We start from the raw sequence: 26481 nt of genomic DNA, 5'->3' as shown, positions 1-26481 counted from the left end.
ACCTAAAACCTCTTCCCCCTGGGGCTGGGGCCAAAGGTCATGCAAGCAAAACCACAGGGCTGGGGAGCCGCCCCCTTGCTGCTTCAGGCCAGCGTCTGGGAGAGTCCAGGGCACCCACGGGCCTCACCGAGCTCCCAGGAAGCCGGCTGAGGTCAGGCCGTGCCTCTGTCCCCGTGGCTGCCTGTCCTGAGCTTCTGGGGGCAGGAGGCCCTCCCCGCAGGGTGCGGGGCGCAGACCAACCCCGTCCCCGCTGTCCTCCGCGGGCTTCACCCGCTCCTCGGCCTGGCCCACACTGACCTCACCTCGTCCACCAAATCCTCAGCGTTTCCAGATTCTGAGGTGGCCCAAGCTGTGGCCTGGACCTTTCTGGGGTGAAATGTGCCGGCAGTGGCCAACCCCGCCCCCTGTGGTGACTCGAGTTCATGGTCCCCCCCCCCCGCACCCCCCATCCTCTGGGCTTCTCCAACAGGCCTCCACCCACCGCGCCACTTGGCCTCCATCTCCACAACTGCTCTCACCCCCAGCTGGCCCCCCAGGCAGACTTCCCAGGTCCTGGTACTCAGTGGCTCCCAGGTGTGGGAACCTCAGCAGGACAGGCCCCGGCCACCACGGGGCAGGAACTGCTGGATGCGGAGCCTGACCTGAGAGAGAGGGGAGGCCAGCTGGGTGGGCGCCCAGCACTGAGGCCTTGGGTGAGGTCTGGCCCCGGCGCTGCTCAGACACAGGCCAGGAAAGGCCAGAAGAGGTTTCCAAGGCCACCGCCCTGAAGACCAGAAGCTTCGAGGGACCTCAGGCCTGGCCCACAGAAATGCCCCACCGGCCAGGTCAGGAGACGTCTTGGGTCCCCTGTCCTGTGGCCTCTGGGACCTGGGCTCCGCATCCCCTTCAATGTGCTCCACAAAGCCCAGAAGATCAAGGTTCAGGGGTCAACAGCCTTTGCCAAGGAGCGCGATCCTGCGGGCAGTGTCTCTGTCCACGGTGAGCCTGCCCCTCTGGCCCAGAGACCCCAGCTGGCCGGGCTGACTCCTGCCCTCAAGTAGACAGACACTCTGTTCCTGGAGCAACAGGGCCTAGCTTGGGGTCCGTGCACGGCCGCCTCGAGTTTGGAGAGCCTCAGGCCCCGGCAGTGCCCCCGCCCTGCCCCGCCGCCCGTGCAACTGACTGTGGTCACGGGCACCTCCCAGCGGACACACCGCCCACCCAGCCCCACAGCGGAGGGACAGCAGATGCCTTCCAGCCGCCAAGACGCCTGGGCAGGAAGAGGCCGCGCCCACGCATCCGCCTAGATCCCGACAGGAGGGCGGGGGCCACTCCGCTGCCCGGGCGTCCACCGTGTCTGCCCGCGGTGGCCTCGCAGCAGTGCTTGCAGGGACGCTCGTCCCATCTCTTGCCAGGCTCCAGCCCACAAGGCTGTGTCCGCAGCACCTGCTCTGGCTCCTGGAAGAGCCTGGTCCCACCTCTGCCCAGGCCTGGGAGGGAGGGAGGGAGGGAGACCCAGAGCCGGAGCGGGCGGCAGGGGAGGAGGGAGGCGGGAGCTCCAGGCCGGGGCACGTGCCCCACCGGCCTCTGCAGGGCACCCTCGGCCCAGGCCTTGGGCTCCTCCCTGCAGGACCGGCCCTGAAGCCTGACCCCAGAGCACTCGGGACAGGACGTGACTGGGGTGTGGGGGGGACTGCTGGAGCGCAACCCACTACCTATGGGTGGGCCAAGGGCAGGCTCAGCGCATCTGGGCTCCCCAAGCCTGGTCCACCCTCCTCAGCATCTTGGTGTTGGTTACAAAGAACTAAATTAAGTTGTCACTTGACCCAACTTTTTAAACAAGCCTGTTTATTGAAAGAATCTGAAAATAGTAATAAGGCTTTCAACATTTAACAAATTTTCAAGATATTAACAATATGAAACATTAAGAATTGATTTCAAAAACCCAAAGTTTCCTAGTTCATTCCCTGTCACGCTTCAGGACTTGGTCTACACTGGCTCTGTTGTCTGAACGAGTAACCTGCGTTCTGAATGCTACTCTTTTCTGGGCCTAAAGCTGGGAGTGTCGCCCCCTCAGCCCATGGGAGGCCGAGCGGGCTGCCCACTGTGCCCGAACTCGCGGGCAGAGGGTGGGAACCGACCTCTGTGCCCAGCACCGGCTGAGCTGCCCACACAGGCACGCGAGGCAACAGCACTTGATACACACACGGACGGTGGCCACGGTGCTCAGGCCGCAGGGCCCGCCCTGGAGACCCTGGATGCCCTTCCATCAGCCCGTGACCCTCCAAGCGGGCAAAGCACAGCGCCCCCCGGCCCCGTCCCACCAGAAGGAAGTCCAAGAAATGACGGGCCCCCATCCCTTCTGTTCTGGCCAATTTAACAGGAGAAAACGCAACCCAGAGAGAAAACAGTTACTCAAAAATAGGAAGCCCATTAGGCGACAGTAAGCGGGGCCAGGGCCACACGCCCCCCGCGAGCCACTGCTCCCACCAGACTCCAGGCGGCCCCAGCCCCAGGCAGCCAGCGATGGAGGCGCGGGGGCTGGAGCGACGGGCACGCCCTCGAAGCCAGGCCCCCGGGGAGAAGCAAGAGCAGCTTCAACACCTCCCGGCCCACCAAGCGCCAGGCGCTCTGAGCAAGTCGCCCAGCTCTCCGGACGGTCGCGCGGGCTGCACAGGATGGTCCCACTTCACAGCACAAACTCCCTTCTCGCCGAATTCTCAAAGTGTACACAACAAAATCCGTACGTAAGCACTTTCAGAATAAAAGAATCTCTAAAAAGTAGACACAGAATCGAGAACACCTTCCAGGGTGGGGAGGTGCGTCCCTGCTTCCCGAGGAATGTGTGCGGTCTGAACCCTCGCCCCGCCAGTGCCGGTCACCCTGAAGCGGGGGAGGAGACCGGGGCCTGGGGACCCATCTGTCCTGGCAGCCAACCTGCTCTCGGCAGAAGCGTCCCCCCGAGTGGCTTCAGGGGAAGTCGTGGGAGCTGAAGGATTTTTGGCCGTGAGACATTTATTTTCAAGACCATAGGATAGACCCATTCATTCTGATCCCCTCTGAATCTCAGTAGACTGATTTATGGAAGTTTCCTCACAAGGAACTACAAGAAGCCCACCAGGCTCGGCCGTCCCTGCCTGGGGCCGGGCTCTGTCCACACGCAGGGTGAGTGCGCCTGGGCTGACCTCAGAGCTCCTGGTCTGCTCACTTGTTTAGAAATGCAGAAAAGTCAGATTTAAAACGTTAAAAACAGCTGATCTGGTCGACAAAAGGCAGATTGCAGGCCCTTCCTCTGGCCAGACACGTGGTGCGGCACCTGCCACTGGCGCTGGGCCCGTGGTGCTCACGACGCGCTCAGGTCCGCCTGTCCCGAGTGCAGACGGCAGGACCGCAGGCCTGGCTCCCCGCCCCATCCTCCTCGTGCGCGTCCTCCTCGTCCTCCGCGAAGTGGGCTTGCTTCTTCCGCACGTTCCAGTGCAGACACTGTGCCAGGCTCTCAAACCAGTCGCTCACGGGGTCGCGGACACAGATGGAGGGGAGCGGGTAGCGGGAGGTAGTGATGCTGACGCTGAAGCAGGAGAGACGCACCGTGGCCCCTCCTAGAACCGCCGAGCGCACGGCCCGCCCCCCCAGGGCAAGACCCCTCCCTGGTCTGGCTGGGGACCACCTCAGCTCTGCTCACGCCACCTGCTGCAAAGCCTGGCCCCAGGTCCTACGGTGCCACTTTCCGGTCTGGTCCTGAGAACAGCCAGGAACTGGGGGCTCAGTGGTGCTCTTGTGCCCCCCAGGACAGAACCACGGACCCCCTCGACGTACCCAGGTCCAGAGGGACCCCAAGGAGCAGGGTGGCGGAAGGATAAGCAGTGGGAACGGCTGGCAGGGCGCCGTCACCCCAGGCACAGGTCCACGACACGATCTCTCGAGAACCAGGGATGGGCCCTCAGCCCACCTGCCCCACCCGCTGCAGCCCCGTGGCCCACACACCTGTCTCCGTGGCGGACCTCCTGTCTCTTTCGTCCATCGAAGGACACCCACACAGTGTTCCTTGCTTCCGGTGACAGCATGATCTGACGGGTCAAGCAGGACAGGTGTGGGCTACCTGAGCGCAGCCGAGCGCCGTGGACCCTACCCCGGGGGGACAGCACCGGCCGGGAGGAACCTCACAGGCGCCCCCAATGCCCACCACGTGCCAAGGTCAGTTCCAGGCTGTGAAAACATTAACTTGCGTCGTGCTGACCCCAGCCCCAGGGGCCTGGCTCTAGCATCGCCCCCCACCCCCCACCCCCCCCATCTCTCTGCGTCCAGCAAACGCAGCCCCACCCACCAGGGCTCACATCAGGGACTCACTGGTCTGGGGGTGGCCTGCAGTGGGGGGCAAGGGGCAGGGGAAGAAGAGTGGACGTGGAAGGGCAGCAGGGCCAGTCAGACGCCAGGACACGCCGTGGGGGACACGCCGGGCAGCGGCCGTTCCTCACCTGTGGGCCCCCCTCCCCTCCAGCAAGGCCTGTCCCCACCCACTCAGGCTGAGAGCCCACCTGAAGGGCTGGCCCGGCTCTCAGCACCACCCCCGCCAACCGGACCCCTGGGGCACTGGCCACACTTTGGAGGCCAGGGTGGATACAGCCCCTCCGGCACCCAGCAAGGCAGGAGGTCAGCACTGCAGGCCCCGCACCGGCTCCAGCCGACAAGGGCAGCGGGGGTGGGGTGGGGGTGGGCTCCGACCTTCAGCTCGACCCCTGCAGGAACCACGATGGGCCGGAAGGACAGCGAATGGGGGCAGATGGGCGTGATCATGATGGCTGGCACGTTGGGGTGGATCATGGAGGCCCCGGCAGCGGCTGCGTACGCTGTGCTGCCCGTTGGGGTGGAGACGATCACGCCTGCAGGACAGGCTGAGGGTCACGGTCAAGCGCCCGCCCCCACCCCACGTGCAGCCCCCAGGCGGGCCTGACGCCCACCTACCGTCGCCCTGCACCGTGGTGATGAGGTGCCCATCCAGGTAGACGTCCACGTTGGACAGGTATGAGGATGGGCCTCTGTCTATCACCACCTCGTTTAAGACCTGTGGGTGAGGTCACCGCAAGCTGAGGGGGCCGGGCAGCACCGAGCTGCTCCTGGGCTCCCTGGAAGGTCCCGAGGACAGGGCTGGGGGGTGTCCAGACCAAAGCTGCCACCCTGTACCCCCTGCCCGAGGGCGAGGCCCTGAGCCCTGTGGGGGACAGACCCACAGACCTGGTACTGCATGACCTGCTTCCCGACCTCTGCATCCAGGGCTGCGGCCAGCACCCCGTTCTCGCTGATCCCGTTGGGGACGGCCACCTTCTTCCCTCGGAGCTCCTTCACAACCCTGACCTTCAGCCGGCTCCGGAGAACAACAGCTGCGTTCCCTGGGGGCCAGCAGGGGTCACACCCAGGGAGGTCAGCAGGGATGGGGGCGGTGGTACTGCAGGAAGAGAGACCCTCCCATCGACCAGGGACCCCCCTTTCTTCTCCCAAATGGAGGGCAACACCCTGTGCTTCTGTGAAAATCAATTCACTGCTACTCGACACGTATGGTAGCCTAAACCCGTGATCAGCTCAAACTTCTCACTGTTAACAAAAAACGTCTGACTCGTTCAAAATTTAGAATTCTCTGAATCCCGAAACACTCAAGTGTTGCTCTTTGCATTGTTAAAAAAGCCCCCAAATCCCATATGATGATCCCATGTTCAGAACTGCTCGTGGGTTCTGGAACACTCTGACTCACCCTGTATCACCTGAGTAACTTGGGACTGAAAGTTCTCGAAGTTGAAGGGGGTCAGGAAGCCCAGGGAGCCCAGGTGGAACGCCATGACCGGAGGCACGCTGCCCTGTGAGCCAATGAGGCAAGTCACTCAGCTGGCCAGGGCACTCGAAAGCCACCCGAGCCGTCCCCAGCCTGGAGCGACCCGCACCCCGACTACCCCTGGGAGGGGCGGGCACGGGAGTGCAGGGTCGGCGCCCGGCGTGGTCGGCGGGGCTGCCGTGCTGCAGTGGGGCAGGGCTCCTTGGGGTGACGGCACTCAGCCCGCGAGGAGTCAGGGAGGCCAGGGGAAGAGCGTTGTGGGCAGCTGACGAGAAACGGAGGCGGCGGGACGGACCAGCCCACCGGCCACGGCAGACAGGAGGGAGCGGCGGGGAGACCTCGACAGAGCCGCTGGAGAGGAGTGGGGGCAGCCAGGGGCAGAGGGCCTAGGATGAGACTCGGGGACCCTAACGGGGCGGCACTGCAGCCCCCCGCATGCTGCTTCCGCTGAGGAGGGAGGGGCAGGCGGGTGAGGAGGGGCTCCCACAGTGGGAGGTGAGGAAGAATGGGCAGCTCTGAGGAGGCGGGACAGCCCCAGGACCCTTGCCCTCGTCCTCTGCCGGCCACGAACGCTGCGGCCTTCCAGCCTCAGCGGGTTCACACCGTCGGATGTGAGGCCCCAGGCCCCGCCGGGCCCTACCCTCCTGCCCTGCTGGCCGTTCTGCCCACTTCCAGGCCGCTCTCTGGAGGCCACATCTGACCTTCTAACACACCTCGGCCTGGTCACTCCAGGAGCCCTGCCTTGAGGAGCGTGAGGGTGGGCTCCCGGGCAGACCCTGGCGGTCTGTGGCCTCCACAGGGCTCCCCCGACCCCCCGGACACTCGGCCTGCAGCCGCTGCCCTCACCTGCCCCGGACGCTCATCCACCAACTCGGCCCCACATGCCGGCTCCTCTGGGGGATGCCCCGCCCCCAGGCCATGCCCCGCCCCCAGCCCCACCCTCAGGCCCCCCCTTCTGGTGCACCGGCACCTCGAGGTGCATGGAAACGCCTGGCCTGTCACAGTGTCTAGCACCGGACAGCAGATGCAGCACTTGGTATCATTTGCAAACTTGCTGTGTCGCTGCCTCCCCTCGCCATCCTCAGGCGGCATCTGGGGGCCTCACCTGGAAGAGCGACGAGGCGTACAGCAGGGTCCCGTCTCCTCCCAGGCAAATGATGAGATCAATCTGGTTGGAGATGTCATCGTAATCTAGAAAAACAAGGCAGACACAGAAGAGCCGTCAAACACCCCCGATGCTGCCAGGCATGGCCACATGGGCGAGGCCCCACGGGACAACTCGCCTTCTCTGAAGGTGCAGAACTTCCTCTTCACTGGCCCAAAGCGGTCATCACTCACGATGGCGGGGTCCTCCAGAACCTTCTTCTCCACGTACACGATCATGTTGTTTTCCTGGAAGGGACATGGGCGAGTCAGCCCTGCCGGTAAGAGCCAGGCCAGGGCGGGCCGGTCTTCACGGAGCCTCCTTCCTGCCTTGCTTGGCCTTGTACGATGCTGGGTGGGGGGTGGGCGGCAGCAGCTCTGTCTCGGTGACAAAGCGCGGCCGCTTTCTCACTTCACACGCTGCTGAGCTGCTGGAGGCTCGGTGACGCTGGGTTACAGAGCCTCCTGACTCGAGCAGCCCCAGGATCAGAGCCCTGGAGCCCCAGGCGGGAGCCGGCCTGACCCCAGCCCCGCGGCCACCCCGCTCACCTCCATCAGGTACACGCAGAGCTCCTTGAAGGGCTGGAGCAGGCTGGCGTCCCGGATCTTCTTGATGACAAGGACGCTCTTTGGGGACTTGTTCCACGTCAGCCGCTGGCTGGCAGGGTCCTGGATGTGCCTTTGAGGGGAGACGAGCGTTCGCACTGGCCCTGGGCCGTCCCCGGAGTGTGTCTCCTGCGCCAGCGCGGCCGGTCCCCGAGCCGGAGGGGCGCTCGGGGCACTCAGCGCGGTGTCCCCCCTCTGGCTGCCCGACTGCAGCCCTGCCCGCGGCTCCTCTGGAACAAGGCTCACTCGGGGACCTGCTGCGGAGGAAACCCCACACGCACCCGGACGCAACAGATGGGGACTCTGTCCCGGGGGACCCAGGCCTCCTGCTGACTCGCAAGAGGGGCACAGCCCCACGTCCACACCACTGTGTGAGCAACTCAGGTGACCGTAACTTTCACAGTTAAAAGCCACCCGGTTTTAAAGTCAATGGCAGGATGTGGGGCAGGGAGACTGCTCTAGAGATTTCAGCAGTGGGCACGTGTTGTCACGTCTGTCCAAAGCACAGGACGCACCGCACGGAGGGACCCTGGTGTCAACTAGGGAATGTGGGTGACACGATGTGTCAGTACAGGTTCGTCGTGTGTAACAGGTGCACCCTCTGCGAGGATGTCGATGAAGGGCTGGCTGGGGGGGGCGGGGGGGGCATGAGAAATCTCTGTACCTTCTCCTCACTTCTGCTGCGAACCTAAACCTAAACCTGCTCAAATAATAAAAGCAAAATCCAAAAAAAGTCAGCTGGGCCTGCCTGCCAACAACAGCTCTGCAAGTTCTGTGGCGCTCGGCCTTGGCCCCTAGCGCTGGGGGGCTGGCACGGTCCGCGGGCAGCAGATCCTCCCTGAGGGGCGGAGGTCCCGAGGCCGAGCCCTGCCAGGACTCCGACCGCTGTGGGCACCCGGCAGGCGCCCGCCCGGCCTGGCAGCGCACCCCTCCGCCTGTTGGGAAACAGTCCTGAAGGCTGCAGGCAGTGACTTCCCTTCTGACGCAAGTTCCCCAATCAAGACAACTGCTCCAGGTCACACCCTGTGGCTGCGGCCCCCCTGAAAACCTGACGACCCCAACAGCAACTCTCCAAACCGTGACGTGAACCATGAAAAGAGCAGTGGGTCCCTGGCCCCAGGCTGGGACTGACTGACCATCACTCACCCTTTCCAGGCGTTTCTGCGAGGGCAGGGGTCACTCATGACCTCCTCTGCCAGGGTCTCCACCAGCCCGGGTCACACGCGCGGCTCAGCGGAGGGCGGCGCTTGGTGCCCAGCATCTCGGTCACGCTTGACTGACAGCAGGAGTGCCATGCAAACCACCTCCCCCAGACTCCCCAAATGTGCAACTGCACCACAACCCCGATTTCTGTACCCTCAAAACTGAAAGCAAAACATACTGTAACTTGTTAAAGGTTGTATAAAACAACAAGTCAAGAGAACTTCCTAAAATGAAAAGTCAAACCAAACGAACTGTATTTGATCTTCTTACTGTTCACACCATCCTCTTGTCCAATCGCCTTTAACAGCAAAGAGGCCAGACCTCAGACGCCTGCTCTTCAGAGGCTGGGCGCCAAGTTCTGACGCCCTGGGCGGTCAGGATGGGCCCCGTCCAGCCGCAGACGACAGCGCTGGGCTGCGGAACCGGCTTGGCCCGTGGGAGGGGCCCGCAGGTGGAGGGGCGGGCACTCGCGGGCCTCCTCCCACTCCACCTGGCCCTGGGGCCTGGAGGGAGGGCAGGCGGGTCAGCGGAAGTCTGCCTGGCTGCCCAGGTGGATGATGAAGCCCCCCCTCCACTGACCAGGTGGGCCGGACTCACGGCCCTTCAAGACCCGAGACTCAGCCGCGCCCAGCCAGAGCCACCACAGCGCCATCGGCTCGTCTCGGGTACCAACTGGTCACTTCCTGTTGGATCACTGCAAAGAGCGGTGCTGGCCCCTCCCTGGCACAGAGGCTCTGGGGGCTGGACGGGAGGCAGGGATGCCTGACAGCTCAGCGGGGGACCCATCTGAGCCCTGTCTCAAAAGCCAAAGGCGTCAGATGTTGGCAATTCCACGTTTCAACATAACAGAAAATACACATTCATGGTGAGGTCTGAGAGAAGGAAGTAGGAAGTGCATGTCTTGCAGTCAACTCCTCTAAGTATGTTCCTTTCCAGCATCAGGGGAAGTCAGGTCAGCACATAATCCCTGCCCCAGCAGCCGCGGTGCTGGGAGCGCCAGGGACAAGATGGAGGTGGAGTCCTGTCCCCCCAGGGCAGGACTGTGCTGGACGCAGGGCCTCGGAGACGCTTCTGCAGCACCGGCCGCTCTGCTCGGAGCGCCCCTCCCCACGATCCCACCTGACCTCGGGGAGCAGCTCAGACGCCATCCCGAGACCCCACCCGAGGTTCACGAGGCCAAAACACACACACACCTGTGACATGGGCTGGGAGCAGCTGACAGCCAATTAAGCCTGGATAGCCAGAGGCCACCCAGGGCGGCACTTATGCTGAGCCATGAGTGACGAGGAGGGAGCGGCACTGCCAAGACCAGGGAGGGCAGGGAGGGGCCCCCGGGCAGCGGTAAAAGGTCAAGGCAGGGCAGTCTGGGGCAGTGCACACAGCAGGGCGTGGGGCGCCTGGGGGGCTGGTTACCAGTGTGGATGCTGTGCGGAGTGCAAACGTGGGGCACTGGGGGGTGGGCGCCGCAGGTGGGCAGGACCTGCCCGCGTCCAGCAGCAGCGACTAGAGAGCCAGGGCAGCACCTGGACGGTAGAGGCACTGACACCAGTTACCCCAGTACCCAGGCTGCCCTTGGGTCACCAGGGTCCACAAAGCACAGCAGCCCCCGGGGGCCCGGCACCGTCTGCCCACTGGGCCAGTGCTGAGAACGGGGAGACAGCTGCAGGGAGCAAGGCCCCCCGACGGTGAGTCGCAGAAGCCCACCTGGGCCCTTGGTCTGACCCCCCCCAGAAGGTGAACCCGCCATGGCTCCCCAGAAGAAGGGGGCACAGACGGCCCACTCGGTGGTGAGCCCACCGCCAGGCACAGTGGCAGGGCCGACCTGGAATTCTGCTGTTTCAACACGAAGCTCTTGTGGCCACGAAGCCATTTGAGTGTTTTCTCCCCTAGGACACACACGACACAGAGCAAAGGAGCAAAGCTTTCCCCTCTTTGGAACCATCCAGCACCTGGAGGAGGTGCTGGACGGGTAGAGACGGGAGCTGGGTTCAAGTGTCCAGTGAAACAGCCCGAACTGCTTCGCTTCTAAATAGTTTCTCAGCCAGCACCGCACGGCCAGGGGCCCCCAAGCTGCACTGCCCTCAGGCTGTCGCTAAAATACAGAGCTTACATAAAAAAAAGAAAAGGAAAAAAAAAAATTGTGCCCGCAAGTCAGGGTATCTCTCAAACAAGTAAACTCAGCTTTTCAAAAATGCCAACTGACATCTCTGCATTTCAATAATAATTAAGAGAAACATATTTGACCCACCAAATGCATTAGCATGAAATACATTATTTTTCTCTCCTAAGGTTTTTCCTGTAAAAAGCAAATTAACTCTAAACACGAGTCGAGGCCCCTCCGACCCACTGCGCCCACGGAGCAGGCCGCACCCACTCTCGCCCCGAGCGAGTCGGAGACGGCGCCGCGTGGCCTCCTGGGGCCTCAGAAGCCGCCCGACACACTCACTGCCCCCCGAGCCAGAACCTCCCACAGTCCAGTGGCCCCTGGACAACAGCCCTGTGGAGCCTCCCAGAAGACTCACATGATGGTCTGGGGGTTCTGCAGCACGCAGGCCTTTGGTCCAAAAGTGGTCACTGGGCATGGCCCGTGTAGCGAGCGGGTCCTCCTGTGGGGAGAGGCACAGGGCAGGGGCTGTCAGTCGGCTGAAAGACACACACGTGTAGACAAGGCACAGACTGTGTTAAACTCTCCAAAATATTTTTAATCCAAATGATGTAAACTCCGTCATCTGCCCAGCACCGAAGTGACAGTCCTGGAAGACCCTGCCCTGATCCCCAGAGCTCTGGCTGGAAGGCTACATGCTGTCCGTGTAGCCATTAGAGGGGGCACACTTAGAAATACTCCTTAGAACAAGGACCCCAAACCAGTGCAGGTGCCCAGGCCCCACCCCAGAACAAGGGGATTCAACCCAGGGGAAGGGCCTGGGAATCTGAATTCTTGACTGGGCAAGTCTATTTGAAGACGAGCTTTTGGGCCTATACTTGGGAATCAAGACTTCAGAAACGATCCCCAAGTTATCCAGATTAAGATTCTAACAAAAATACTCATTCTGAGTTGTGCTCTCAATAAAAACAGGCAGTACTTGAGTGACCCAACATTTCCAATAACTGAAAAGTGACTCACAGGGCACTGTGGCCACGGAGGCCACCTCTGACCCGCTGCCACCACACCAGGTTCAACACCCTTTCGGGCATGACATCCCACAGAGCCAGCAGCCAAGGCCACCCGCCCGGAGACGCACCCCCTGCAGTGCCAGGGACACCAAAACGGGAGGACAACACGACTGCACGGAAGCTTCTGCTGGGAGCTGGCCGCCCGCTGCCCAGCAGGCGAGGGTGCCGTCCACCGGGCCCCCTGCATCTGCGGCAGTGCTGGCTCGGGCAGCTCCTCCCAAGACCCCGGGTGGCGTTCACGGCTCTGAGGCTGGCACTGCCGCAGCCCGCCCGGCCTGCCCAGTGCCGCTGACGGCACACGGGCCCCACCCACGCGCCTCAACCTTGCGCAGCGTGTGGGCACGGTGGGTGGGGGTGCCCTCTGGGAGCTGTGGCAGCAAGTGCGCCCAGCCCTCGCGTGTCTGAGCGCCCACGCAGGCCCAGAGGAGGCCTGGTACCTGAACTCGCGGGTGCTGGCCAGGGCAGGCGCGGCCGACAGGCTGCGGGACTTGGCGCGGCCCCGGATGGGGTGGCCCAGGCCCCAGTCCTCGTCACCATGGCACGCGGAGCAGCGGTAGGAGGCCGCCTCTGCACGCAGCTCCGCACTCCCGCTGACTGTTTCTTGTTCCATTTCTGTAGTCGATGGACGAGGAGGACTTCGGCCCGAAAACCGCGGAGGCCTTGATTTAATAAAATACAGTAAATATCTGTGTACAGAACAACGTATACACACACCTACACCCGCCCTGTCGGGAAAAATGACTCATGTCCAACTTACCAAAGGACCTGGCCAATAGTCTATTTCCATCCCAAAGATATTTAGGAACTCGGGAATCTACCTGTGGTTTTTAGTGAATCCAGAAGAGCTAGGGGTCTACCAAGCTGCAGTGTGGCCACGTGCCAAGGGGTGCACGCTTTCATGGGAGAGCAGTCACCATCGTGCAGTCTTAAATGCCTCTCGGCCCAGAAAATCTGGCTAAATATGCTTGATAAGACCACCAGCAGGCACCCACTGAACTCCATGTCCTGTAAACAGCCTGCGCTTTAATCCAGTGCCAATGAAACACTGGCCAAAACCGACGTACTTGGTCCTCAAAGAAAAGTTCAACTTCCAAATACTAGTAGAGATAGGCACCCTCATCTTCTAACCACAACATAGTAAAGCAGGAAAAGATGGAAGCAGAGGGCTTCCCTGGTGGCTCAGTGGTTGGGAGTCTGCCTGCCGATGCAGGGGACACGGGTTCGTGCCCCGGTCCGGGAAGATCCCACGTGCCGCGGAGCGGCTGGGCCCGTGAGCCATGGCCGCTGAGCCTGCGCGTCTGGAGCCTGTGCTCCGCAACGGGAGAGGCCACAACAGTGAGAGGCCTACGTACCCAAAAAAAAAAAAAAAAAAAAAAAAAGATGGAAGCAGAAACAAAACAACAGTCCTCCAACTACTGGGGAATGTTTGAATTTTCTCCTAACCAACTGAGGGCTCAAAAGAGGTATCAAAACAACCGTGACGGTGGATCGAAAAGGTAAGCATGAACCCAAAGTCCATGCCCCCCACTGAGCTGTGCTGAAATCCTTGGGAATTAGGAGTCATGAGCTGAGGCCTAAGTCAATGAAGCTAGAAAAGGAATAAAACAAGCCTCAGAAAGGCAGAAGAGGTGACAAAAATACAGGCAGAAATCAGTAGGTTGAAAAGTAGAAAAAGAAGAGCAGAGCTTGGAGAAAAGCAACAATAAATAAGCCAGTTTAGACAAGGGATGAAAAGAACTACACTCACTGAAAAACTTGGACCAAAGGTCATTTTCTAAGAGAACTGCTGACTAATGGAAGAGCTTCGGCTGTGCCACGCGCTGCTGGGGCCTCAGGACCTGCCTGTCCTCGGGAAGCAGAGGGAGAGCGGGACTCCTCGCTCAGAAAGACCCAGCAGGGTAGCCTGCCAACGGCTCACGTCACCTCTTGAACAAGCAAGGGAAACAGGGCCATCGCGGCAGGGACCACGACAGAGACCACGATGCAGATGCCAGCACCAGAAGGGACAACGTGGGGTGACGGCACGAAGGGCAGAAAGAAAGTTTAAGGACTCCAGAAAAGCCTGGGGCCTCTACGATAAGGTCAAAGGTGACGGGGTCCCTGCATCTCCCACCTCCACCTGCCACACCTGACTTTGACCAAAGGCATCAGTAGTTTTAAAAAGCTCCTGAGAGGGCTTCCCTGGTGGCGCAGTGGTTGGGAGTCCGCCTGCCAGTGCAGGGGACACGGGTTCGTGCCCTGGTCCGGGAAGATCCCACATGCCGCGGAGCGGCTGGGCCTGTGTGTGCACCCCAGCTACTGAGCCTGCGCTCCGCAACAAGAGAAGCCACCTCAAGGAGAAACCCACGCACCCCAACAAAGAGTAGTCCCCGCTCACTGCAACTAGAGAAAGCCCGCGTGCAGCAACGAAGACCCAACGCAGCCTAAATAAATAAATAAGTAAGAAGACAAGGCTGTGCGTCCCTCTATCTGCGCAAGAAGGAAGAGCAGGCCAGGGAGGCCAGGGTTACAGCTGCAGGAATGTGGACACTTACCCCAGACCAGGACGACCAGGGAGCGGCAGAACCCGCACCGACCCGGCCAGGCCCTGTCGCGGCACTCGACTCAAACTGCCTGACTTACCCTCGCGAGGAGCCGTGCAGGGAGGGTCCAGGGGACCGAAGTCCAAGGTGACACAGCTGGCATCTGGGCCAGCACTCCTAAGCTCCTCATGCCTGACCACAGTGGACACAGACGACGGGACCCAAAAGGGAGGCCCAGGGCACGAGCTGGCCCAGGGTCCCGGGAGGGGAGAGGACCCTGCAGACCCCACTCCTCGTCTTCTGGAAACCATGCCTCTGACTTAGCCCCTCCTAAATTAAAATAAGCTTCTATCAGGGCATACCCCAGTTTCCAGTAACACGAAAGATCAACAGACAATCATTATAGGCAATAATGCCAAACCTCTGGCCAAACAAAACTTGAAGACCACTATCCTGGCACAGCACCAGCTGCAAGAGGCTGAAACCTGCTTGCAAGGAAGGCCTGCCCTAAAACCAACTGGGCCTGCAGCCTGTGCTGGGCAGGTGATGCTGTAATCCTAGGAGGCTGTGGAAAACTCTATCATCCCAGGAAGGTACAGAAATAACTACCTAGTAAGATCACTATAACCCTGAGAAGATACGGATAAGAAGGTAATTAAATCCTATGATGCTGAAATGTTCAAAAAGCTTAAAATTCATTTTATAATCACTGGATTTTTACATATTTTGTTTGATATTATGGGCAACATACCCAAAGGAAGAAATCATTCAAAGTAATTCTCATTTAAATGGTTGAGATGAATTTCTATTTGTAAATAACAATGTTACAAATGATAAAAGTTAGTGACTTCCCCCATTCCCACAACCTCCACCTACAAGGCAGTGCAGGGGTCTTCTGAGCTGCACATTACCCAGGGCCCAAACCACTCCCAACAAGCCCTCAACCACTCCTGGGACAACTGCTGAAATTTAATTTATTCTACAGCTAAATACTCAGGTGATGCCATGTCAAGCTTCTACTTGTAGTTTAAGAATTATATTACTCTGAGTCTTGGGGTAATACTTTGTGTTATCTGACACATGCTTAATGGGGACACAACATATAATGTTTAGAAAGAACAGATCAATCGCCAAGTGGGGCTTATTCCAGGAATGCAAAGCCTGCTCAATGAATGTAATCCATCATTTCATCAGGCTGATCACATCAACTGATGCACAAAAAAGCACTGGACAAAATTCAACACCCGTTTATGGTAAAAATTCTCAGCAATTATGAATAAAGGGTAACTTCCTCAACTCGATAAAGAGCATCTAGAAAAAACCTACCGCTAACATTAACCTGATGGTGAAAAAATAAGACTGGGAACCAACTACTCTTCATCAGCACTGTACTGCAAGTCTGAGCCCGGGCAACGAGGCAAAAAAGGTAGAGACTGAAATTAAAGACAGTATCATCCACAGTCACCTAAAAAGTACTTAGATGCAATCTAACAAAACATGTAGAGGACTTGTATGCTGAACATATTTTAAAAACCCTGATGAAAGAGACCAAAGAACACTAAATAAACTGAGAGACACCCTTGATTATGGATTAGAAGACTCAACATAGTAAATATGTCAGTTCTCCCAAAACTCATCTATAGGTTTAATGCAATTTCTATAAAAATCTCAGCAAGATTTTTTTGTAGATATGGACAAGCTTATTCTAAAACATATATGGAAAGGCAAAGGTGCTAGAATAGCTAAGACATGTTTTAAAAAGAAGGATAGGGACTTCCCTGGTGGTTAAGAATCTGCCTGCCAATGCAGGGGACACGGGTTTGAGCCCTGGTCCAGGATGATCCCACATGCTGCAGAGCAACTAAGCCTGTGTGCCACAACTACTGAGCCTGCGCTCTAGAGCCCGCATGCCACAACTACTGAAGCCTGCGCACCTAGAGCCCGTGCTCTGCAACAAGAGAAGCCACTGCAATGAGAAGCCCGCGTACCGCAAGGAAGAGTAGCCCCCGCTCGCCGCACTAGAGAAAAGCTCACGTGCAGCAACGAAGACCCAACACAGCCAAAACTAATAAAATAAAAAAGTAAAAAGAAGGGTAAAGGAAGACGAGTCCACTCTCTGACTTAAGACTCTACAGCTATGCCAATCAAGACTGTGTCGCTGGCGCAGGCAGACACAGGCCAACAGAACAAATACACTCAACTGATTTCTGACAAACGCACACAAGCAATTCAGTGAAGGAAAGAGAATCTTTTCAGCAGATGGTGCTGGAGTCATTCTACATCCACAGGCAAGAAAGTAAACCTCAGCCTAACCTTCACATCTGAAACAAAAATTAACTCAAAATGGATCAAAATGGATTACGTTAAATATCAAACATAAACTATAAAACTTTTATAATAAAACACAGGAGAAGGAATTCCCTGGTGGTCCAGTGGTTACGAGTCCGCACTTTCACTGCCAAGGGCAGCGGTTCGCTCCCTGGCTGGGGGGAACTAAGGTCCCGCAAGCTGTGCGGTGTGGCCAAAAATAAAGAAGTAAAACACAGGAGGAAGTCTTGGGGACCTAGGGCGAAAGAGAATTTTTTTTGTACATGATATAAAAAGTACAGTTCATAAAAAATAAAAAAAATTGATAAACTGGGCTTCATTAAAATTAGAAACTTGCTCTGTGGAAGGCCCTGTTAAAAGGGTATAAAAAACAAACAAGCTACAGATGGGGAGGAAATATTTTCAAACTAGATATCCAACAGAGGATTCGTATCTATAAAATATAAAGAAATCTCAAAATGTCTGGTAAAAAACCAGATAATCCGATTAGAAAATGGGCAAAAGAGAGGAACGGACCACAGGGGGTGCGCCCGGGGTAAATGAGCACGCGAGAAGACACTCCACATCACGAGCGTTAGGAATCAAAACCACAATGAGATGTCACTGCACACTGGTCAGAAAGGCTAAATAACTCAAAGCTGGAGAGGCTGCAGAGAGACACCCACTCACACGTCGCCGTGGGAGCACGGAAGGCTCAGACGCTCTGGAAAAGCCTGACAGTTTCTTATAAAAATGAAATATGCAGCCCAGCAACTGCACCTGGGCATTTATCCCAGAGAAATACCTGATGTTCACATACAACCTGCACATGAACGTTCACAGCAGCTTTTTTGGCGACAGCCAAACATTGCAGACAGCCCAAGTGTCCCCCAGCTGGTGAGCAGACCCAGCGACCAGAGGGAGCAGACACTGACACTGCAACAGGCTGGGTGACCCCAGGGCCCTCTGTGGGGCGAAGAAGGACAATCCCATATGGCCACATGATAAACGTTCCTATTTACACAACTTTCTTTCTTTTTTTTGTTTTTGGCCACATCACACAGCATGCGGGGTCTTAGTTCCCAGACCGGGAGCTTAGTCCCCCTGCAGTGGAAGCGTGGAGTCCTAACAACTGGACTGCCAGGGAAGACCCTTCCACAACTTCCTTGAAATGACAAAATGATGGCGCCGTGGACAGATCACTGGTTGCCAGGGAGTGCAAGGAGGCCTGGTGGGGCTCCCTGGCATGACGGTCAGCTCTGAGCCTGCACTGGCGGTGGTGGTTATGCAAACGTACACACTGGTGAAGGCTGAGTAAGGTGTGTAATGCAGTTAACAGTGTTTACATTATCGTGCTATCGATGAGGGGATAACACTGGGAAGCAGGGGAAAGGGTGCAGAAGTTTCTCTGCACTGTTTTTTACAACTTTCTGTGAGTCTATAGTTATTTCAGAGCAAACAGTTAATAAAAAGGGATAAGCCAATCAAAACCACAAAAGGCAAATGTATTCAAAAACTATTACAAATTATTTAGAAGCTGTTAATATTTATTTACAAAGAGTAGTTTGATGACTAAGTAATAAACTAACTTATAAAATAATCATATTGGGACTTCCCTGGTGGCACAGTGGTTAAGAATCCACCCACCAGTGCAGGGGACACGGGTTCGAGCCCTGGTCCAGGAAGATGCCACATGCCGCGGAGCAACTAAGCCCTTGCGCCACAACTACTGAGCCTGCGCTCTAGAGCTTGCGAGCCACAACTACTGAAGTCCGTGCTCCGCAACAAGAGAAGCCACCGCAATGAGAAGCCCGCGCACCGCAACAAACAGTAGCCCCCGCTCGCCGCAACTAGAGAGCCTGCACACAGCAACGAAGACCCAACACAGCCAAAAATAAATAAAATTTAAAAAAAATAATAAAGTAATCATATTAAATATGAAAACCAGCTTTTGAGATTTATCTCCACAGTGTATTCTGTGACAATGGCAAATCATGACTCACACTTAATCCAAGTTTATTTGCTACTTTAACGTTTTCTTTTTTTTTAAATTTATTTATTTACTTATTTATTTATTTATGCTGGCTGTGTTGGGTCTTAATTTCTGTGCGAGGGCTTTCTCTAGTTGCGGAGAGTGAGGGCCACTCTTCATCGCGGTGCGCGGGCCTCTCACTGTCGCGGCCTCTCCTGCCGCGGAGCACAGGCTCCAGACGCACAGGTTCAGCAGCTGTGGCTCACGGGCCCAGTCGCTCCGCGGCATGTGGGATCCTCCCAGACCAGGGCTCGAACCCGTGTCCCCTGCATTGGCAGGCAGACTCCCAACCACTTCGCCACCAGGGAAGCCCTATTTTAACGTTTTAAAAGGATGAAATTTTAACTCCATCCAAGCTCACTGAAGTTCCCGACAGCACAAATCTAATTTTTAAAAAACTTCTGCATTGGGAAGTTTTAATAGGAATAATGTGTTGGAGCACAATAACAAAGTATGCAGACATAAAGTAGTTCCCAAAGGGCTTCCCTGGTGGCGCAGTGGTTGAGAGTCCGCCTGCCAATGCAGGGGACATGGGTTCGTGCCCCAGTGCGGGAAGATCCCACATGCCGCGGAGCAGCTGGGCCCGTGAGCCATGGCCGCTGAGCCTGCGCGTCCTCCGCAACGGGAGAGGTCACAACAGTGAGAGGCCCGCGTACCGCCAAAAAAAAAAAAAAAAAAAAAAGTAGTTCCCAAAGAGGTGGGGGTGCCACCCAGTAAAAGTCGTGCACACGAATATAAACACAATAATGTGATGTCCGCTGCGAGCCCTCAACACATGCCTGTTGAAGTAATGACAAAGCAAAGCTCAGCACTCATCACGGAGAGGCACACTGCCCTCCTCCCGCCAGTAAGTGAAGCCCGTGCCGGCAAGGACATGACAGAACTGGGCGCACACACTGGCAGAGCCCGGCCGCACAGGGACCCGAGGGGGCCCCAGGGCGGCGGCCCCCTTCGCGGCGCCGACGAGGAACACAGGCCTGTGCCGCTCTGGGCACCTGGCTCTGCTACACACAGCCCCCCAGCACCTCTTCACCAACTGTCTGCACACGCATCTGCCCGTTCCTACGCAACGAACTCGGCGCTGTGCAGTCACGGGTCAGGAGGCGGGCAGGCAGCATCAACCCCAGACCGCCCTGTGCCGGGGCCACGGCCGAAGAGAAGCCCGACCTGAGGGTGAAGCGGAGCCCCTAGGGTCCCATGGTCCTCCCCGCACCGAGTCCTCGGCCCGCCTTTTGTCTGTGGAAAACCTTGAGCCAAAGAATAGCTTTAATCAGAGAAGCGAGAGAACACAGAAACAGAGGAAAACAGTCAAAGGAGACCAAATAATAATAGTGCAGTCATTAGGCAAAGTCAAGGACCTCTGTTCCCCCTTAAGGGCCATAGGTAATATTCGGAGCCCTCCCCTGGGAGCCGTCTTGTAGACACTGAAACCCCACCAGATGGAAAAAGTGAACTACATGAGGACCAGGCGCTGGCCTCGAGGAAATGGAAACAAACCGACCCTGGAACTGAAGAGTAACTCTACCTAAAACATCGAGATGACGCTGGTCAGACCACCGATGACCAGCTTCATGATGACCGTCAGAGCTGACTGCATTGTTTCTGCACGTAGCCCCCTCCCTCTGTCTATAAAAGCTCTTGCCCCCTTTTTGGGCGGGGAGGAGGGCCCTTGGACAGGCATCCGCCCTCCCCGCCCCCCCCCTTTGCTGGCCTCCGAAATAAAGCAACCTTTCCTTTCCTACCAACACCTGTCTCTAGTGAACTGGCTTTCAAGCGGCGAGCAGCCAGACCCGGGTTCGGTAGGAGATTTTGGCGCCCGACGGTGGGGCTGTGCCCTCGCAGCGTCTGGCCTCCCTGGGCCTCCCAGAGTAGAGCCACCGGCTACGGCAGGCATGCCAGGATGAGCCGCGACCAGCCAGCTGCTTGTGGCTAGCCAGCCCCAAGGGGGATTTTAGGGGACGTTCCCAGCAGCTGCCGCAAACCATTTGTTTCGGGAATCCTCCCTGTTTCTCCCCTGCTGGGCACTGGCTGCCAACTTTCCCTTTTGGTTGGTGGAAATGAAACGTGCGTTTGGGACGAGCTGACCAGCTCCAAGGCCGGGTTAATTCCACTAGTGTGCACCCGGGCACCCTTCCCATTTGTGAGCACAAAGTGCTATCTGGGCATTTTGCCAGTTGATTCTGACGTCTGTCTACCGTTGAGGACCGTCTGTGTTGGGGAAGTGTTTGTTTGGGATTCCATACTGGTCATCCTTTGAAGAGGATTTGCGACAGATCTGTCTTTTGGTGTGTGAACATGTATCCCATCTACGTGGTTGGTATCTTCGTTGTCTTATGTCAAATGGGAAATTCAGGCTCAATTCATTAAAAACAATTTTTTAGCTATGAAAGTATGACAAAGAAAAAGAAAGATGATTTTTTTCTAACCAACGTATGGCAACAGTATTCTTTAGACTCCGGAGAAAATTGGTTAAGATGAAACTTTTGAAATTCCCAAACTGATTCTTTTGCATACGCAGTTAGAGAAAGCTAGCTTGATAAAATACTGTTTTCAGAATTCTGACCCTGAGAGAACAAAAATATGCCTAGGAAAATACTGCAAGTTAACTCTTATCGTGTTCTTGAAATACAAACACAGCCCACTTTGCCTGAGACTTCAGCCTTGGGTTAATTAGTAAAACCTCAAGACAAAAAAAAGGAGGGGGAAAAAAAGCCTTTTAAAATTGAGTGTAAATTTGACCATTCGGACTGTTATTCATAAGCTGATAAGTTTAGTTGCAATGCCTAATTCATGAAATGTAAAAAGATGAAACAATTGAGACCTCTGTCTGGATGTATGTATGTCTCAATATGTCTTTGGCTTTGGTTAATTTGCAAAGAGCTCTATTTAATTGGCTTTAAAAGAAAAAGTAAGCACTTACAAATCAAACAAATCTCAATTTACCTACTTCCTGTCTTCTTGCCAAGACTAAAAGTAAAACGAAAGATGTCTGGGTTTCTTTTTTATTTATTTGTTTATTTTTGGCTGTGTTGGGTCTTCGTTTCTGTGCGAGGGCTTTCTCTAGTTGCGGTAAGCAGGGGCCACTCTTCATCGCAGTGCGCAGACCTCTCACTATTGCGGCCTCTCTCGTTGCGGAGCACAGGCTCCAGACATGCAGGCTCAGTAGCTGTGGCTCACGGGCCTAGTTGCTCCGCGGCATGTGGGATCTTCCCGACCAGGGCTCGAACCCGTGTCCCCTGCATTGGCAGGCAGATTCTCAACCACTGCGCCACCAGGGAAGCACTATGTCTGGGTTTCTTAAACACACATCTTGTAACACATTAAAGAGAAATTGTGCTATGAAAAAGTGTATGTTTTTAGAGGTTATGGAATATGTTCTTAAGTTTGCCCATCAGAAAATACTGATATAACAAATAGTTCAATTACTTGTCTCTTGGTTTTGTTAAGGTCTTCAAGGGTTGAAAATTGTAATGTGTAAAAACGATAAGGGAAGCATTTCAGTGTGTAAAGCAAGTAGGATATGTGTTGTCGGAGAAGAAAAGTATAAAGAACGGAGATATTCTCGTTGAGGAAAAATGATGACAATAATTCTGTCTTACCGTTGGTTGGATGGGGAAAAAAGGACAAATTTGTATGGATCCAAAAAGTGATAAAATGTTTGTGAAAAAGTAACTTTGAGAAAAGAATTTTGTATGTTGTTAGGATTAAGATTAGACTAAATTTAATTACGTAAAGGAATTTTGTTATTAACAGTAAACTGATACAAGACTAAATTTTGTTTTCTCTCTCTGTTAAGAGAAAAATATTTTTTCTAAACTAATTAGGATTATTTGGTATGTTAAATTATATGGAAAACATTTGATAACTTTCAGACCTTACTGTTGAGCTGAGTAAGAAATTAAAAAATTCTAATGGAAAGCTGTTTTGTTTCTAACCATACTTTTGACCCCGATGTTCAGGATGGAAAAAATTGTCCAGTGAAGTTGTCACAGAGTATAACCACTCATGATGTGTATGCTGGCTCTAAGTTTACTGCTGAAAGCACATGTACAATGTCTGTGTGAGAACTGGATACAAATGATAAGATGTATGGCCATAAAGCGTTTCCCGATTAACATACCTCTGAGCCTGTTCATGATATCTGATTCGTTTTCCCCCAACGTGGACAACTAGGCAAATATATAAACAAAAAGAGGCCTAGCACCCAGGGACATGAATGGACCCAGAGCAGGCATCTGAGCCACTCTGGCTATCTTGGAAAAATATATTGACTATCAATGCTTTCTATGGAAAGAGTTACAATTAAAAGGAGAAAATGATGGAGGAAATTTTCACGTACTGAGGTATGTATGGGGAAGTCATTCTGGCTTACGCAGGATTTCATCTGAACTTTAGGCTAACCAAAACAGCCTGTTTATGGCCTATTAAACATACACTGCACATCTGCTTTAACTATTAAGAAACAATACATTCAGAGACTAATATGAAGATGCATTTTGATTATTATCTTCATTGTAAAATGTCTACCAATTTTCAAATGCTTGTCCAGGTACTATGACAAAGTCATCAAGGAGAGAGGTAATGTTCTCATAATACAGAATATTGATGGTAAGCACAGAGCTTGAAGTTATTTCCAATTCTGTGTCCATTCCCCAAATTAGGCAGGACTATGCCCCACTTCAGCAAGAAGTAGCCAAGAGGGGTATTGCCCCATTCCCTCAAACACTTGGGGAAAACTGAAACAGAAATGGAACTAAACCCGAGCTCCCCTGCCAAGTTGATAACCTCTCTACCCAAAACCTTATTCCCCTTCCTGTTCCGTACCCGGCCCTCCCCAAGACTGAGGAGTACCAAAGGAAAGGGGGATTGAAACGGAGCAGGACGCTATGGTCCTTTCCCAACCCCCCGCCCGGCCCCTCCGTGTCCTCGGCCCGCCTTTTGTCTGTGGAAAACCTTGAGCCAAAGAATAGCTTTAATCAGAGAAGCGAGAGAACACAGAAACAGAGGAAAACAGTCAAAGGAGACCAAATAATAATAGTGCAGTCATTAGGCAAAGTCAAGGACCTCTGTTCCCCCTTAAGGGCCATAGGTAATATTCGGAGCCCTCCCCTGGGAGCCGTCTTGTAGACACTGAAACCCCACCAGGTGGAAGAAGTGAACTACATGAGGACCAGGCGCTGGCCTCGAGGAAATGGAAACAAACCAACCCTGGAACTGAAGAGTAACTCTACCTAAAACATCGAGATGACGCTGGTCAGACCACCGATGACCAGCTTCATGATGACCGTCAGAGCTGACTGCATTGTTTCTGCACGTAGCCCCCTCCCTCTGTCTATAAAAGCTCTTGCCCCCTTTTTGGGCGGGGCAGGGCCCTTGGACAGGCATCCGCCCTCCCCGCCCCCCCTTTTGCTGGCCTCCGAAATAAAGCAACCTCTCCTTACCTACCAACATCTATCTCTCGAGAATTGGCTTTCGAGCGGCGAGCAGCCAGACCTGGGTTCGGTAACAAGGGCAGCACCCCCCGTAAAGAACCGCCCGCCCCTTCGTCCTGCGGGTTACCGGGGCCTCCTCTCCAGCGCCCAGCGATCTCCCGGGGCGCCGCCGCCGAGCCCACCCCACGCCCACCTGCACGGCAGGCCCGGGAGCACCTGAAACCCGGGGCCGGCGTCCGCGCTACCGCACCTGCCTGTCCGGGTCCGCGGGTCCCCGCGGCAGAGCAAAGGTCACGGCCGGAGCCGAGCGCGTCGTCCAGCAGGAAGTGACGACCACCCGACTCAGGCCCGGCACCCTGTGGCGAGGCGGCCCCCACGAGGACCAGAGCGCGCCAGACGGGGAGGCAGTGACCAGGGGTTCCGGGGTGGTCGGGTGGGCGCTGGGCTCGGAGCGCAAACGCGCCTTCCGAGGATAAATAACGCGACGCGGACCCCTAACTGACCGCTCCGCGTGAGGGCCGGACCCGCCAAGCCGCCCCACAGCGCGGACGCGGGGGGCGAGGTCCGGCCGCCCGGACGCCTGCGCGGGCGCCCGGGGCAGGGGGCGGCCGGCCAGCGCCTCCCGGCTCCACACCCCGCGGTAGGCAGGGCAGCCCCCGTCCCCGCGACCCCCGCCCCGCCCCCACGACCCCACGACCCCACGACCCCACGACCGCGGGCGGCGGGCCGGGCCGAGGGGCCGCTCACTCACCGTTCGCTCGCCGGGCCGAGCCCGCGGGTCCCGCCGCCCCGCCGCCGCTCGCAGTCGCTAGCCGGTCCCCGGCGCCGCGGCCGCCCCCTGCCCCATGGCCACCCCCTGCCCCACGGCCACCCGGCCCGCGGCGCCGGCCCGCCTAGCATCAATGCCGCCACGCCGCCAGTGCGCACGCGCGCCCCCGCCTGCCGCGCGCATGCGCCTCCGGAGCCATACGCAAGCGCTCCGCGCCCGCCCCGCCCCGCGCGTGTGGGGCGGCCCGCAAGGACACCGGGCAGGGACTAGGGGCGGGACTGGGGGCGGAGTGGAGGCCTGGAGGGTGGGGCGGGGGGGGGGCAAGGACGGGGGCCGTGCTGGGGGCCGCTGGGTGGGGAGGAGCGCCGGCCCCAGGAGGACCCCTGGTCCCCACTCACCACGCTGTGTCCCAAGCACGTTCGCTGGACCCGGGCCCCGCCCCGCCCCCATCCGCCATCGCTCCTCTACCCCGCGGGTCAGGTTGGCTGGCGGCGGCTGCCGCCAACGGTGACACCGACCGCCGCAGGCTCCGTAGCTACCAGGGTGTGGCCCTGCTTAGAAGGAAAGTGTTTTCGGAACCAAAACTCGGTGTGAGCAGTTGCGACAGAACTGCGCCCCTCGGCTGCCGGCACAGCTGGAGGGAGCGGCCTGGCCCCGGCCCTCGTGGGCCTCGCCCACCCCAAGCAGCCCGGCGAGTCCTTGCACACCACCTGGACCTGAGGGGCCCTGGGCCGGGCGTCTCAAGTAGGGCCCCTCGAGGGTGACTTGCCAACACTGTTCTTCCTCCCTCCCCCCATCCCCTCACTGGAGGACCGAGAGAGGAGGGAGGAAGGGGGCCAAGGGGGAGCTGCGCCCCCGCGCCCCCATGTCCAGGCACGGTGGGTTCCCCCAAGGCGTGCTGAATTGACGCGTTACCCACCACCACGGCATTGAATCAAGTGTCCCAGCGATGTGCCTAGCTTCTGGGATGCGTCTGTGAATAAGCTGATGCAGGGCCACTGTGGACGAGCCCGGTCGGCTGTCAGCTACTACTGTTCCTTCTCTACCCCAGGGCCTCCGGGACACAGAGCGCCTGGCTCAGGCCACGTGTGGACCGGAGCCCCCTGCAGCAGCGTGGTCTCTAGGTTTCTCCACCCCCATACCTGCCGCTGACAGTCTTCTCTGGCCGGGACTCCTCGCCCTGTGTTGAGAGACCTGGAACACAGCTGGGCACAGCAAAGGACACCTGTCACTGCTGTCCTGGGACCACTGGGCCATGGGGTTATCAAGGGTGAGTGGAAAGGGGGGCAAGGATGGCGGAAATTTGGGGGGATTTCTCAAGCTCCGTAACTTCCCCATCTGGTTATTTTGTAAACCCAACCGCTTCCCCAAAGTGACCCCCCAGCCACACCCACAGAAGAGAAAAGCCTTTTGAGCTGTGTTTTTGGATATGAGCATTAACATACTACTACTAATGCTTGGCCAGGCCTCCCAAGAACCTTCTAGAGCAG

General features: G+C 56.8%; 1 protein-coding gene across 5 annotated transcripts; it reads right to left on the bottom strand.

Annotated features, from left to right (window-relative positions):
• Positions 1-1810: 1810 nt before the first annotated feature.
• Positions 1811-26257, bottom strand: NADK (NAD kinase). Of its 5 annotated transcripts, none has more exons than XM_033432708.2 (13): positions 26134-26257; positions 25390-25542; positions 12367-12588; positions 11278-11361; positions 7496-7625; positions 7087-7195; positions 6909-6994; positions 5726-5828; positions 5212-5366; positions 4942-5041; positions 4702-4871; positions 3964-4046; positions 1811-3547 (listed from the first exon to the last, which is right to left on the bottom strand). In XM_033432708.2, the coding sequence occupies exons 2-13, from the start codon at positions 25446-25448 to the stop codon at positions 3334-3336; spliced, it is 1515 nt and encodes a 504-aa protein (XP_033288599.1). In that variant the 5' UTR covers positions 25449-25542; positions 26134-26257; the 3' UTR covers positions 1811-3333. The 5 variants fall into 5 exon arrangements, with proteins under 5 accessions (XP_033288599.1, XP_033288601.1, XP_012389475.1 ...); XM_033432710.2 differs by lacking the exons at positions 25390-25542; positions 26134-26257 and adding exons at positions 24232-24283; positions 24473-24716; XM_012534021.3 differs by lacking the exon at positions 25390-25542 and having other exon boundaries at positions 26134-26227.
• Between the last annotated feature and the right edge of the window lie 224 nt (positions 26258-26481).

Source organism: Orcinus orca, chromosome 1 (assembly GCF_937001465.1).
Source record: "Orcinus orca chromosome 1, mOrcOrc1.1, whole genome shotgun sequence".
In the NCBI taxonomy this organism is placed as follows: Eukaryota; Metazoa; Chordata; class Mammalia; order Artiodactyla; family Delphinidae; genus Orcinus; species Orcinus orca.
This window is presented reverse-complemented; position numbering and strand designations above follow the sequence as displayed.